We start from the raw sequence: 14344 nt of genomic DNA, 5'->3' as shown, positions 1-14344 counted from the left end.
GCAGCTGGATGCAATAATCGCATGCCAATGTGCATTGGCTCGTTTAGTTTACACTCGAAGTGGATTGGTCTCTCTAAGCGAGACCCCAATTCGTCGGTCATCCGACGTGACGTCTCCGTTCCCTCCTTCAGGGAACGAGGGTTACCATACGTAACCGAGACGTTCAGTAACTGGATTCAGTTCAGTCAAAGAATCATCAGACTGATTTAAGCTGACAATGTATCTTTAAAAAAATGACTCAAAAGAGTCATTCGTTCAGGAATCAGACTACTTAGGTTATGTTTTTCAATCACTAAGAAGAATCTAATCATAAGAGTGATTTGTTCGTGAATCGGATAACACTGGTTGTGTTGTATGCTTTTGCATGGAGTCCGTGAAGAAAACCTAGAAATTTCCTTCCGTTTTGTCATGGTACATGGTCTTTGTATTGCATCATATCCAATCCAGACTGCACATTCAAAATTGCAGTCTGCAATTAAACACACAAATAAACACACAAATATTACTTTTGTTTTTAGTTTTCCTGTATGAAGATCCCTCTCTGCTGAAAAGCACTCATGTGTGTTGTGCCTGGTCTGGGTGTGTCTTTCTCAATGAGTGAGGCAATTATAGGTTGGATAAGGGTGTTGGGGATTGAGATAGCGCCCAAGACAGTTTAAACAAAGAAAACATGTTCGTCTTTATGATGAATGAGAATGTAAAACAAGACATTGTCTTTTCAAACATTTCAAATTGCAGTAGATTTGTAAACATGGTGTACTGTGGTCTTTGCATTTCTTTGTTTTGTTAGAGACCAGGGCCTTTTATGAAATATAGAATAGATGAATAGCATTTTTGGATTTCCTTATGTATATGCTTTTTTTCCCCTTTTGCTTTTATTGAGCATTTCTCAGCCATTTTAGTTAAGCACTTAAATGAATGGGGTTAAGGAGAGGGTCAATGCCTCCAGCGCAGAGCCAGATTCTGTCTAGTAGTCTTTCTGTTCCCCTCCAGTGTAGACGTGGTTGGGTGTAAGCCAGTGGCTCTCAACACTGTTTATTTATGGCAGTTGCCGGCTTGAGGCATGGAGCCAAGCATCACAAAATGACATGGCTGTACCCAAGTCAAGTCTATTTGGGGACAGCCGACACTGTCCTTGACTGCGCACTTCTACTGCAACTGCACTGCAGAGGGTTCAGCGGGTCAGGCCACACGTTCATTCAGCTGCTCTACTGTTTTCTTGTGAGTTTTAATTATGCAGGCTTACATACTGTGTTATCAATATCCAAATTCTGCTTGAATGGCAATGTTGTAATTATGGTTGTTTGCAGGAATGAGAATAAAACTTTGTTAGCGTCGTGATGGGTTTTGGAACCTGCGTTCAGCTGTAATTATGGGATAAATACGATGAGACGCCACATTTAAGAACAGGAGAAAATAGACAGACGCTAAATCCGATGAAAGCTCTTTAAAAAATGACGACTGAGAGGGTTTACTTAAGAGAAACAGATTTAGCCAATAGCATGTTTCAGAAGAAGTTTGCTTTTGTGTACTGTAAATTGAAATGCAGGTTCTGAAAGGAATTTAAAAAAACAAAGAAAGGAATTTTTGTCCCTCTTTTTATTATGCCATAAACTTCAGAATATCATCATCAAAAAAAAAAAAAAAAAAAGAAAGAAACTATATAGGTGAGCCCATTGTTGATTGAAGCAATTTTAATGTTTTGTTAATTATTTGTGCTGAAAAAACATTCAGATAACTATGGATGCAAATAAACACGTAAGTTCTTGAAGACTGTAAAAATGTTACAGTATAATCCTGTGAACTGCACAGTAAGTTAAGCCGAAACTATAAAGTAAATAATTGTAAATCGTGTAACATCACATGTAATTTTACTTTAAAATACTGTCAAATTTATGTTTTTGTTGCAAGTAACAACTACAAATGACAATACAATTTACAGCGAAAAACGCTAAAAAGACATTCGCAGTAGTGCCTGAGTGATACATCATATATTGTTATATCTTTGTTTGACAATTATGATGAACGTACAATGATTCATAAAGTGGCTTTCTGTTTTACCTCTTGCATTATTATGGTGGCTATCAATAAAATGTTAATGATATTGGTACTTGAAGTAGATATTACTATCACTTAATAAATATACGGCTATAAGCTGTAAAATTTACAGGCACCAATATGCCATTCCGTAAGACTTTAAATATTTTTACGGTGAATTTATGGCAACCACACCTGCAATTTTTTTTTACCGTAAATTTAACAGAATACCTTTTACAGAGCTATAAAAAGCATAACTTCTTTTAATGTGTTTAATTTAAGGGGAAATAAAAAACTACAGTATGGAATGCCATGAGGGTAAGCAAACAATGACAGAATGTGAACTATAAAGTAACCATGCATGCTTTAACCTCATCCGCTAGCTGAGCACAGGTGGATCCTTCTTCTTTTCCTCTGTTGATCACCAGGACAAATTGTGGATCTAAATGGTTGAAAGGAAAACAGGACCTTTCTAAACTCCTACTGTGGTATAAATCAGGAAAAATACCACCATCCCATTCTTTCTGCAGGAGTATATATCCTGTTACAACTCTGAAGGTCTAGGTTACCTTAAAAATACTACACCCCTTACCACTTCAGTGTGACTTTTGAAGTGTAAGTGGCTTCCACGTCAAAGACTCGAAACAACCTCTGCCTGGACAATGATAATGTTTCAATCCGAGAAAAAAAGAAAAAGAAAAAAATAGCATTATTGAGAATTGACCTTTTTGACCTCTTTGGTAACCTCTGTGGTTAACAGTGGGAGCAAACTGGACACCTGAGTCACTAGCGTTAATGGTTATAGAGCAGATTTCAGCTCAACCAGGAAACCTGACTCTGCTGACCTTACATACTCCATGACCTGCTCGTTCCCTCCTCTTTCCTCTTTTCTGTCCTCCCCCCTTCCTCTACTCACCTCCTTACTCCATTGTTCTTTGTGTCCAGTCACAAGACACGTCAGTAGTACAGGAAAGGTGAAAGCCAGGATCCTACCTGATAATGTCTCATTTCCAAGCTGTCATCAAGTTTTCATTGCTTTACGCTCATACCTGTACAACAACGCAAAGATACATGCTGAGTACACAAGAACACACCACACAGTGACCTTTACATTTCAAGGTCAAATTTTTAATTTACAGAAGAATCAGTGTTTCTGATCTTTGCCCTTGTCATTTTCCTCCTTACTGTGCTCATTTTTTCTTTAAATCACTCGAAATGTTGTATTTTTGATCACATCAGTGAGCTAAGACCTTGACACAGTTCAATGACTTTAAGAAATGTTCTGTACTTCAAGGTACGTGTTCAAGGGAGTAGGCAGAGCTACAGGTGAATGAACCATTTCTAAGAAATCTGTCCACATTTCTTTTCATCATTCCTAGTAGGGCACACTAGGAGTCTCCAGGAATTGTGTTCTCAGGGTTATTTTCCGTGAACAGCATATTTGAATTTTATTGCAGCCTATTTACGATGTTTTAAAGGGAACAGAACACACAAAGTATGCTGATTTCAGCCTCTGATAGAGCTTTGCATATCAATAGCTTGTTTCCAAATGAGTGATTTGTGAATGTTTTATTTGCATCACATCTATCTAAGCACAGTCAGCATTAGGTCACATCTATTGTGGTCCTTCGGGAAGCAGCCTGCTGGTGCATTCTGGGAAACAGAGAGGCCCCGGGGTTATAAAAGGAACCAGTACGGCCTGTTTGCTCTCAGTGTGATTTGAGAGTCAGCTGACAAAGGGCTTATTATTAGGGGCCGCATTGTGTAGTAGTGACTGCATGGTTGCTAGATTGAAGTGCATGAATCACAGTTTTACAGCCTTTGATGGCACAAGCAATTGAGATGCTGTGACGGGCCCCAAATTAATCTTTATTACCCCAGTTTAGGTATGTGTTGCCACTGAACAAAATAACTGGAGAAAACGGTGATACCCCCTGATTTATTTATGTTGTTTAATTAAAATAGCACTTTATTTATTTAGAATTAGGGTGGATGTGAAATTCTAGTAATTGTATGTTTGTATTTATACTACCTGTGAAAAATAGGAAGCATTATATTATAAAGACAACATAAAATTAAATAAATATCTTTTATGTTGTCATAATCCAAAGCAAATGATTCAAATGTTTTCTTGGAAATATTACTATATATTGAGTAAACGGCATGTCTTTTTCTACCCAATAATATACATTTTAAAGACATATACTACTTTTGAGGTCAGTCAGATTTTCACCAAGGCTGCATTTATTTGATCTAATATCAGTAAAATCAATAAATCAGTAAAACAGTAATATTGTGCAATATTATTACAATTTAAAACAGCTGTTTTTTTATTTTAATATATTTTAAAATGTTATTTATCCTGTGATGGCAATGTAGAATTTTTTTTTCCAGTTTAGTGCCACATAATTCATCAGAAATCATTCTAATATGCTGAGTTGAGGCTCAAGAAACATTACTTATATTTGTATGTACGCCATGATACATTTTCCACTGGATTTTTTCAAAGAATATAAAGTTAAAAAGAACAGCATTTATCTGAAGAAATCTTTTGTAACATAAATTCCGTTTCACTTTTGATCCAAAGTATCAGATTCTTAAAAAAAAAGAAGAAAGAAAAAACCTGTACTGACCTCAAACTCTTGAATAAAAATAATATGCGATTTATTTTGTATTTTACCTTATTTTATTATTTTTTTAGTTCTGTTTGGGGACTCCAGTTTGACAACACCTGTATATTGTGTGTGAGAGACAGTGAAGTCAATGGAAACACTGGCAGTATTTTGATCCTGCAACACTTTATTAAATCTCCACTCTCAAGGCATGGGAGTCCATGACTGACTTGCGTAATGGAGTAGGGGGGTGCGGGGGAATTTCAGGGTGTTACTAATCTTATGCTTTGGCTATGAGCCCATGGAAAGACAGCATCTCCATTTTCCCAGCATGGTCTTAAACTAAACTCATCCCTGTTCTCTTACCAACTCTCCCTGTTTCCCAGAGCAACATAAATTATTCCTGACCAAACCACCAACAACAGATCCCATTAATAGAGTCCATGTGTCTGTGTTAGTTCTTTTACATACATCTTTGGTTTTATTGCAGAAGTTTTAGGTTACACATGAGCAGGTCATGAACAGATTTTTAATGCAAAGATCAAAAACGAGTTATTTGTGTTAATGATTAGTTTGTGATTAGTCACTTGTATAGGCTGAATATCATAAACATGCTTTCAGGAGGTCTTGCTGGTCTTTCAAGGTTACTTACAGGCTCGTAAACTCCTGGTGCATGGAAAGACAGCATCTCCATTTTCCCAGCATGGTCTTAAACTAAACTCATCCCTGTTCTCTTACCAACTCTCCCTGTTTCCCAGAGCAACATAAATTATTCCTGACCAAACCACCAACAACAGATCCCATTAATAGAGTCCATGTGTCTGTGTTAGTTCTTTTACATACATCTTTGGTTTTATTGCAGAAGTTTTAGGTTACACATGAGCAGGTCATGAACAGATTTTTAATGCAAAGATCAAAAACGAGTTATTTGTGTTAATGATTAGTTTGTGATTAGTCACTTGTATAGGCTGAATATCATAAACATGCTTTCAGGAGGTCTTGCTGGTCTTTCAAGGTTACTTACAGGCTCGTAAACTCCTGGTGCCTCTGGGATTTTTCCAGCAGTACAGAAAGTCACCTTGTAGCATACGTCGTCCTCTCCTGGACACAGCTTGAACAGGGCGCTTCATCCATGAGTTGGACATTCCATTCTCTTTAATACTCAAAACCATGACCTTTTGCCCTATTATGTAACCCTTTAAATGTAGGTTAGTCTGAGAGGGACAGATGATGTGAAGTAGTGGAGCAGCTTTCTGCTTTGTCAGCATAAAAACATTTGAGGAAGCTTTTATCCTATTCAAGAACTCCAAGTTTTGATTATCTGGCATATTCGGACAACTGCATACTTAAAAAGGCTTGCCTTTTAGGTACACATTATCATGAACTTCTGGTGAACATCAAGGTTGGATGTGTTGATTCAAGACTGTACTTCCTCTGAAACAGTTTGTCTTCCTGTGTGACCTCATGGAAACCTCATATCCTTTTACTTCCCCACAGGAAAACAGAAACCAAATTATCATCTATTGTACCCCGAATTAAAGGAATATTCTGGATTTAGTAAAAGTTCAACTCAATTTACAGTTTGATTACCAAAAAAAAGGGTATAGCACCTTATTTTACAGTCCTCTTCCGTGAGGACATACTATGTACTTATTATAGCAATTACAATAACTTGGTAATAACTAGGTACTTACCCTGAACCTACCCCTAAACCTAAGCTTAACCATGTAGTTACCTTATACTACAGTACTTTCACTGTAAGCACACGGTAAGTGTAAAGATAAAGTGTAACCCTTTCAAAAGGTATTAATATGTACCATTTTTGTACTAATATGCACCCTTGTGAACAGGGTTTATCAGTACGTTCTTGCACCCACACACTGTCTGCAGACTCCCTAATGTCTGTGATGTTCTGAACACAAGAGAAAACACAGACACATGTATTCAAGCAAACGTAAACTGCTGTACATCTATCTCTGTCCCTGAATTACATAATAGTCCATGCCATACTCTTCCACTTTCTCCTCGTCTGCCCAGAGAGAATACATGCATGTCTTATAAATAGGTTCTAAGCAGATGCTCGCGCTCTCTCTCCCAGGTGACCCCTGATGGAAAACTATGTCTGCTCAGCCAGACTTACGCAGCCTTGATCCCGTAGGAAAGAAATGTGACGAAATGAGATCTCTTGTAGCAATGAGAAATAACTGAGACTTTTGCTTCTGGGTAATCTCACATGTGTCTCTTAGTTTTTGTTGTGTCTTTTTTATAAGAGACAAAGTTAATAGTTAGTGGATAGTTCACCAAAAAAAGACAATATTTGTTATCATTTACTCACCCTCATGTCGTTCCAAACCATGACTTTCTTTTTTTTCTGCTGAAAACAACAGAAGATATTTCGAAATAACATTCAACCCCATTGACTTTCACTGTACAGAAAAACACACTTTTGAGAAGAAAGAAAATCATACAAGTTTGGAATGACATGAGGATGGGAATTGTGATTTTTGTGTGAACTATCCCTTTAAATGAAATTGAACTCCATTCAGTTTCCTAAGCTATGAAAGAGCAACTTCTAAGCAATAACATTTTCATCTGTAGTGGCACAGATTTGATTTTCCCTTTCTCTGTTTTCCTTCACTCCCCTTCTTCTTCTACATTGTCCTTTATCCAGGATTTCAGGCATGTTTCTTTATCTCTACCTCGTTCCATTTTTAAATCCATTCATTCATCCCTGTCAGTACTCAGTCTTTAAGCTGTGTTCAGTGCAGCTCTTCTCTGGTATCTTACGCCTGTATTTGGCTATAGCTGAAGCTGTGTTGAAGCTGAGGGAGGAAATATAAAGGACTGAGCCTGATCCCAGCAAACCAGTTCATTCCAGTGAAAGGAAGTGTTAGTCACATACTTGGTATTTATTGCAAGCCACTTCACTTCACAAACAAACAAAAAGTGTTGCGGCTTTGACTAATTTAAAGGTAAAGTGTATAATTTCGACTCCACTAACATTGTAAAAAGGTATTACAAAAACAATGAGTCTTTTTAAACAGTTCTCTTAAAGCTGGGGTAGGAGAAAGTATTTTATCATTAAATAAAAGTGATACACTTGACCTTGTAACATTGCTACATTGCTATTACTCACAGTGCATCAATAGGGTATGATGAATTTTGCTCTAGCTGTCCAGCAACTGTAAAAGAACATGAGTGTTTCCCCTACATACAGTAAGCGTACTAAGAGTATTACAAAATATTAATAACATGAGATCATGATAAAAAAAATTGTTGTGGTCATACATGGTCATAGTTTATTTAAGAAAATAATGATCACATTATTACTACTATTATTATCATCATCATAATCATACATTATAATAAATAAATAAATAAATAACACTTTATTTATTTATTTTTATTATTTTGTGGGGGTTTTTCTTTTTTACCATCAAAATCCAGAATCACTTTCCACAGACACCCATAATTGGGTGTGAGAAAGACAGACAAACATTTTCCCAGCTCAATTATTGCCAATTATTGTTCATTTGGAGCCAGAGTGACAAAGCAGCCTCTGTTTTTAAGAGAACATGGAGTATTTTCCATTACACCTAAGTGCTGTTAATATACTTTTGTTCCACAGTATAAGTCACATTTTGCTGTAAATATATGTCTGAAAGGCTGGTGTAAATATTCATAAATCTCAGATATATAAGTAAATACATAAATATACTGAATCCATTCAAATAGGGGAGTGTGTGACATTGTATGTTTATATTATACATCTTAATGTCATCCCTGTGACTTCTACTTTCTCCCTGCTGTCTTTCTTTTTCTACCTTCATTTATAATGTACTTCAGTTCTTTTTCCTCTGACTTCTCTCTGCTCTGTATCTGCACTCCAGGTTTGACTGTTTATATCAGTGCAGCGGTACTATAAATCCACAGCAAATATGTTTTATATTTCATAGCCCTGTATATTACTGGAATGACCTTCCAAGGTCCATAACATCGGAATTTTACCCTATTTTTCAAATAAAGCATAATAAAAATTTAGAACATGCATATTTAATAAAGGTGCACAGGAGGCTGGTGGTGATAGATTAGTCTTGTCTCATTTTCCAGTGCCAAGGTAATATTTCATACGCAGAGCACAAAATGTACTACAAAAATATATGTTGAGCTAGGGTGTTCTAGATAGTTAAAGTGTTCCCAAGTAGTTTCGTGGGTATTCTAGCAAGCTAAATAGATAGGTAGATAGATAGATAATGTTATTTTCATCATTTTATTTTTATTTACTGTTACATGATTCACGTGAAATGTACGTGTGTGTGTGTGTGTGTATTTCAGTCATGACTTTATCAGTTCAGCAGGTCAGAAGTGTGCAGGGGACTAAATGGGTCTTCTCAATGGAAGGAATGTATCAGTGATAAGGACAGTGTATCAGTGATAAGGACAGGCGAATGGCTGTGGACAAACTGATGCTGCTAACAAGCCTTCACAGAGGAGTAGGTGATGAGTCATTTTGGTTGCCTGGCAACCCACTACAGAGGCGCTGGCTTTTCAGTTATCTCTGTCAGACGGTGTTCCAGCATAAGGAATAAAACACATCTCACAATCAATGTCAAGGGAAGTTAGAGCTTCTCTCAATGCAACCACCTGTAAGGTTATTACACAAATGAAAAAGATTCAAATTTTGGTAGTGTCTATTTACATCAAATGCAAATACCCAAACGTGTTGGAAAAGGCTGTTTTTGCTAACCATCCACTACTGCTAAGACTATTTACTCAGAGTACAAATAACCTGTTACTTTTAATTACATTGTATCTGCGTAGCATCTATAACTTCAGTGTAAACTAGATTCTGTATGTTGCTGTTTACACATAGTACAAACGGTATTTACGACTGTTTACCCTGTAAATAGAATTTAGCCTACCTTCTAATTATCTCCATTAATTGTGTACATAGAAAACCTAAAGCGGCTCAAATAGAGAGAGATAAAGAAAACAACAAATGTTACTGAAAATAAATACATTTCTCATTTGGTTCATCAAGTATGTAGGTAAGCTCACTACAAATAAATTACAGTTTTTGCCTATTACTATGGAGGGTGATAAATAAATAAATAAATAAATATTTATGTTATTAAATAAAATCAAAATTTTATTATAAATAAGGAATCTGTATTTTTATTTTAAATGTACACTTTAATTTATTATTTGTTACGGAATAAATTACACCATACATCATATGACCCCTTTAAACCAACGCTTAACCATCATTATAAAGCACTTTATGTCATGTTCTTCTTTTATTTCAGTTAGTAGCATGTTCCGAGTAGGGAGCCCTTTACAGAAAAGGCTTAAATCATTTAGGATTAAAACATAATTAAAGTATATCTTATAAGTATATTCTAAATTTCAAACAAACCTTTTCCCCCCCAGCATTTAAAACAATTTTTCTAAATTTTAATGGGAACAAAAGCCCACAATACAATCGTATTTAAACGCGGAATGCTGGTAAACAGCGCCCTCTGCTGTTACCGTGACTGCCCTACACGTGAAGTGCTAGTCGCCGCTTCCGCCATTTCAAACGCAACATCCGGTTGTGCAGCAGCCATTTTGTCTGTTCAGGCAAGTCCACCCCACACGGTCAAGAACTGACGTTCCCCCTTGGAAAACATTTCAGAAATATCACATTCGATACTTTTCCGTGTCATCTATGGAAGTGGGAACGGGCTGAAAAAATACCTTGTTGAATTCTACGCTGGAGAATAGCTCTCACTGGCTGATGTGTCTCGTTTCCGTTGAGTGAGCTTCATTAATCGGGGTTATGTCGAGCGAGGAGAGTTACTTAGCCATCCAGCGCTACTTGACTGATGAACGTGAGCCTTACGCACCGGGCACGCACGGCAACACCAAGAGAAAGATCCGGAAAGCAGCTGCTTGTTACATAGTGCGAAATGGGATTCTTTATTATCAGAGGCGGCAGAAAGGCCTGGATGAATTCACGGAGCTGGAAGTGGTGCTGCAGGCCGAGAGACGGAAGGAACTCATCACGGAGGCGCACATCACGTCCGGAGGGGAACACCTCAACCAGCAGCAAACATGGGAAATCATCTCCCAGAAATACTGGTGGAGAGGTACACTAATCACGAATCGCTAGTGTAATGACAGCAGAGCTTTCCCGCTGGAATCGCTAACGTTATATGTCAAGCAGGTGACAAGTAAGGAAGCTACAATTGGATAGTCTCTCCATAGAATGCTAACGTGATATGTCTATATATATCTATAACGTTACGTATCTATGAGTGTCTACGATACTCTCTCTCTCTGTGTATAAAATTAAATGTATAGTAAGACGTGAACACATAGGCAATATTTCATTTGCATTTAATGCAGCTTCCAACCTTCTTAGAATAGATTCATACAACTTTTGTATAGTCTCCAGATGAATGTTGTTTATAATATCATCTGCCAATTGCTTGTTGGAGAAGGAAATCGAATTCTCTCCAAAACTGTCCAAAGTGGTTTGATAATATTCAAGTCAGGAGATTTGTTTGGCCAGGGCAGATGTTGAAGTTCATCTTGTTGCTCCAGCTGTCCTGGTTTTATGATTGTGACACCATATTTTTTGGGGCAATTTATCGTTGGTGTCTGTGATTAAGGTTTTAGCAATCGTAGCTATTTCATGGGTGTTCTCTGTGATCGGTTTTTGAGGAAACAGGGTCTTCAATGTGAATATTGAGGTTTGCTGTCACTTTTGCTGCAGTAGTTCTGTGTTTTGTCGCTTTTGGAAGTCTGACAAGTCACCCATTGCACCCACGGATGGTACTAGTACTACCCACTGCTGAACACAACTTATACTACGCTGATATAACTAAAAGATAATTGTGGTAGGTGTTTATGTGTGTGTGACAGACTATGCAAGCAGTACACAAAGCGGATAATCATACTCTGAATAGCTTTTTATTGTCCAAGTGTGATTGTGAATGAACTTAACATACTAGTTTCTGAGATAGAACAGGCGATATTATATTTGTTTTTGAGATAACATCTGTTATTATAAGTAGCCTAAACCTAATCGTCTTATGACAGGAGTGCTGAAGCAGGTGAAGGACTGCATCAGAGAGTGCAGTTACTGCCAAAGCAAGCAGGAGAAGGGGAGAGGCAATGCTGAAGATGCCACCAAACAAGCAGCTGTGCGACAAGCGAGACGAAAGACCTCTGTATGTGCCAGTGAGGAAGAGGACGATGAGGCAAATGATGATTTGGATTCGGAGCAGTCCAGTGCAGTCGATAAACACGAATTGGTGTTTGTAAGTACAGTATACCATTTGTGTCACTGAATTCAAATTTCTTTCATGAAATTCTGAATTTAATTGACGTTATTCCAGGTACAATAGCATCTTGATATTAAAAGATGAGGCTATTGAAATCACTTTCAATTGTGTTGATACAGTAAATATTAGTTGTTCTAAATTACAATGAATATAAATACAAGTATTATATTTTCTATCTTTAATGTATCTATGCATATGATAATGATATTATATTTCTCCTTTATGCGTTCTTATAGGTGGACAGTAAGGGAATTGTCAAGCAGTTCTTACCAAAGCATGGGCAGACGATGCTGGACAAGTTGAACCAGCAGCGAATGAATAATGAGTTCTGTGATATCACTCTGCTTATTGAGGGTGAGGAGCATCGCGCGCATAAAGCTGTCCTGGCCTCCTGCAGTGATTATTTCTACGAGCTCTTTGTGGAAAAGGGTGCTATGTCCAGTCATGAAGCTGTCGTTGACCTCTCTGGTGAGAAGAATGCACCATGCTGTTGATTGAAATGATAAAACAAACTAAAAGACAAATCGATTTAAGGATTTATGTTTAATAATATGAAGCATTTAAAGGTATAGTTCACCCAAAAATGTAAATTATGTCATCATTTACTCACTCCCACTCCAGAGTTGTATGACTTACTTTCTTCTTCTGCTGTGGGACATGAAAGAAGAAATTTTGAGAAAAAAAAGTACTTGTCTTCTATACAATGGAAGTCAGTGGTACCTAAATTGTTTGCATACCAACATACTTCCAAAAAAAAAAAAAAATGTATGTTCAACAAAAGAAAGTCCTGGTGAGAAGAATGCACCATGCTGTTGATTGAAATGATAAAACAAACTAAAAGACAAATCGATTTAAGGATTTATGTTTAATAATATGAAGCATTTAAAGGTATAGTTCACCCAAAAATGTAAATTATGTCATCATTTACTCACTCCCACTCCAGAGTTGTATGACTTACTTTCTTCTTCTGCTGTGGGACATGAAAGAAGAAATTTTGAGAAAAAAAAGTACTTGTCTTCTATACAATGGAAGTCAGTGGTACCTAAATTGTTTGCATACCAACATACTTCCAAAAAAAAAAAAAAATTTATGTTCAACAAAAGAAAGTCAATATAGTTATGGAGCATCATGAAGTTGAATAACTTATTACAGAATTTTCATTTGTGGGTGAACTTTGCCTTTAAATATAATCTCTGTTCCAAACTCCAGTGAGCTACATCACAGTTCTGTTTCCATAAACAGCATCCAAACCAAAATATGACCTCAAAGTGGCTAATCTGAAACACTGTTCATGGGCAACAACTCTATTAACACTTTGAGAATGATTCATTTAATATGCATAAAAATATATTGCACATATAATATTTTGTTGAGATGGTTATTATTGTTCTTTTTAATACTACTGTTCTTTTTAACAATTTTATTCGGCTTCATCTGCCATCTTGGATTAAACTTTTTACTGAGCAAATTGCAATGCATTCTGTGATGAAGAACTCACGCCTTGACTTTGGAAGCATACCTGTGATGGCAATATGTAGGTCGACCATTGTTAGGAAAAGTCGTTAAGTTTTTCTGTTTGGTTGATAAGTGGCGGAAGCAGGACTTTTTTGACAGCATCTGAATGCAGACACACAGTAGCGCCCATGTCTTCATTAGTTTGTCTAATAAATTATTAGAAAAACTTAAATATTCAGCAAGTTTGCATTTATGTCATTTAAATAAGTGTATTAAAGGGGTCATATGATGCGATTTCAATTACAAGCTCTTGGTGCATAAAGAAGATCTGTAAAGTTGCAAAGACTAAAGTCTCAAATCCAAAGAGATATTCTTTATAAAAGTTCGGAGTCAGCCACACCTACCTAAAACAATAATGTACAGTATGTGGAAAATAATGTGTTTTTTTAACTTTAAACCGCATAAACACATTTCATTACACCAAATACACAAAATAATGTTCTTTTTAGCAGCATCATATGACCCCTTTAAGTATTTAAATCCACAACCTTGCAGATAATAGCAAATCCAGCTGATAAATCCTTGGATGACTCCCTACTTCCTTTTCATTCATGTATTAAAGGGTTAGTTCACCCAAAAATGAAAATTTTGTCATTAATTACTCACCCTCATGTTGTTCGAAACCCGTAAGACCGGCGTTCATCTTCGGAACACAAATTAAGATATTTTTGATGAAATATGAGGGCTCTGTAACCCTCCCATAGACAGCAAGGTAACTACCATGTTTAAGGACCAGAAAAGTATCAAGATGATCGACAGATCGCGAGCGTGTGGCGACGCTGACCCAGATCCGGCGTAATGACGTCATCATGCCGGATCTGGGTCAGCGCCGGCGCCGCCACACGCTCGTGT

The 14344-nt window shown here is 36.9% G+C and overlaps 1 protein-coding gene across 1 annotated transcript in view; it reads left to right on the top strand.

The window, feature by feature from the left end:
* Positions 1–10271: 10271 nt before the first annotated feature.
* zbtb11 (zinc finger and BTB domain containing 11) overlaps positions 10272–14344 on the top strand; it is a 13239-nt gene continuing 9166 nt past the window's right edge. Inside the window, exons 1-3 of the mRNA XM_016543039.1 lie at positions 10272–10777; positions 11733–11953; positions 12214–12445. Of these exons, the coding sequence (XP_016398525.1) occupies positions 10468–10777; positions 11733–11953; positions 12214–12445 (763 nt within the window). The 5' untranslated portion in view covers positions 10272–10467. The remainder of the gene's footprint in view (positions 10778–11732; positions 11954–12213; positions 12446–14344) is intronic.

Source organism: Sinocyclocheilus rhinocerous, unplaced genomic scaffold, assembly GCF_001515625.1.
Source record: "Sinocyclocheilus rhinocerous isolate Xijiao unplaced genomic scaffold, SAMN03320098_v1.1 scaffold98, whole genome shotgun sequence".
Taxonomy (NCBI): Eukaryota; Metazoa; Chordata; class Actinopteri; order Cypriniformes; family Cyprinidae; genus Sinocyclocheilus; species Sinocyclocheilus rhinocerous.
Note: the sequence above shows the minus strand (reverse complement) of the source record. Positions and strands in the feature narration are given on the sequence as shown.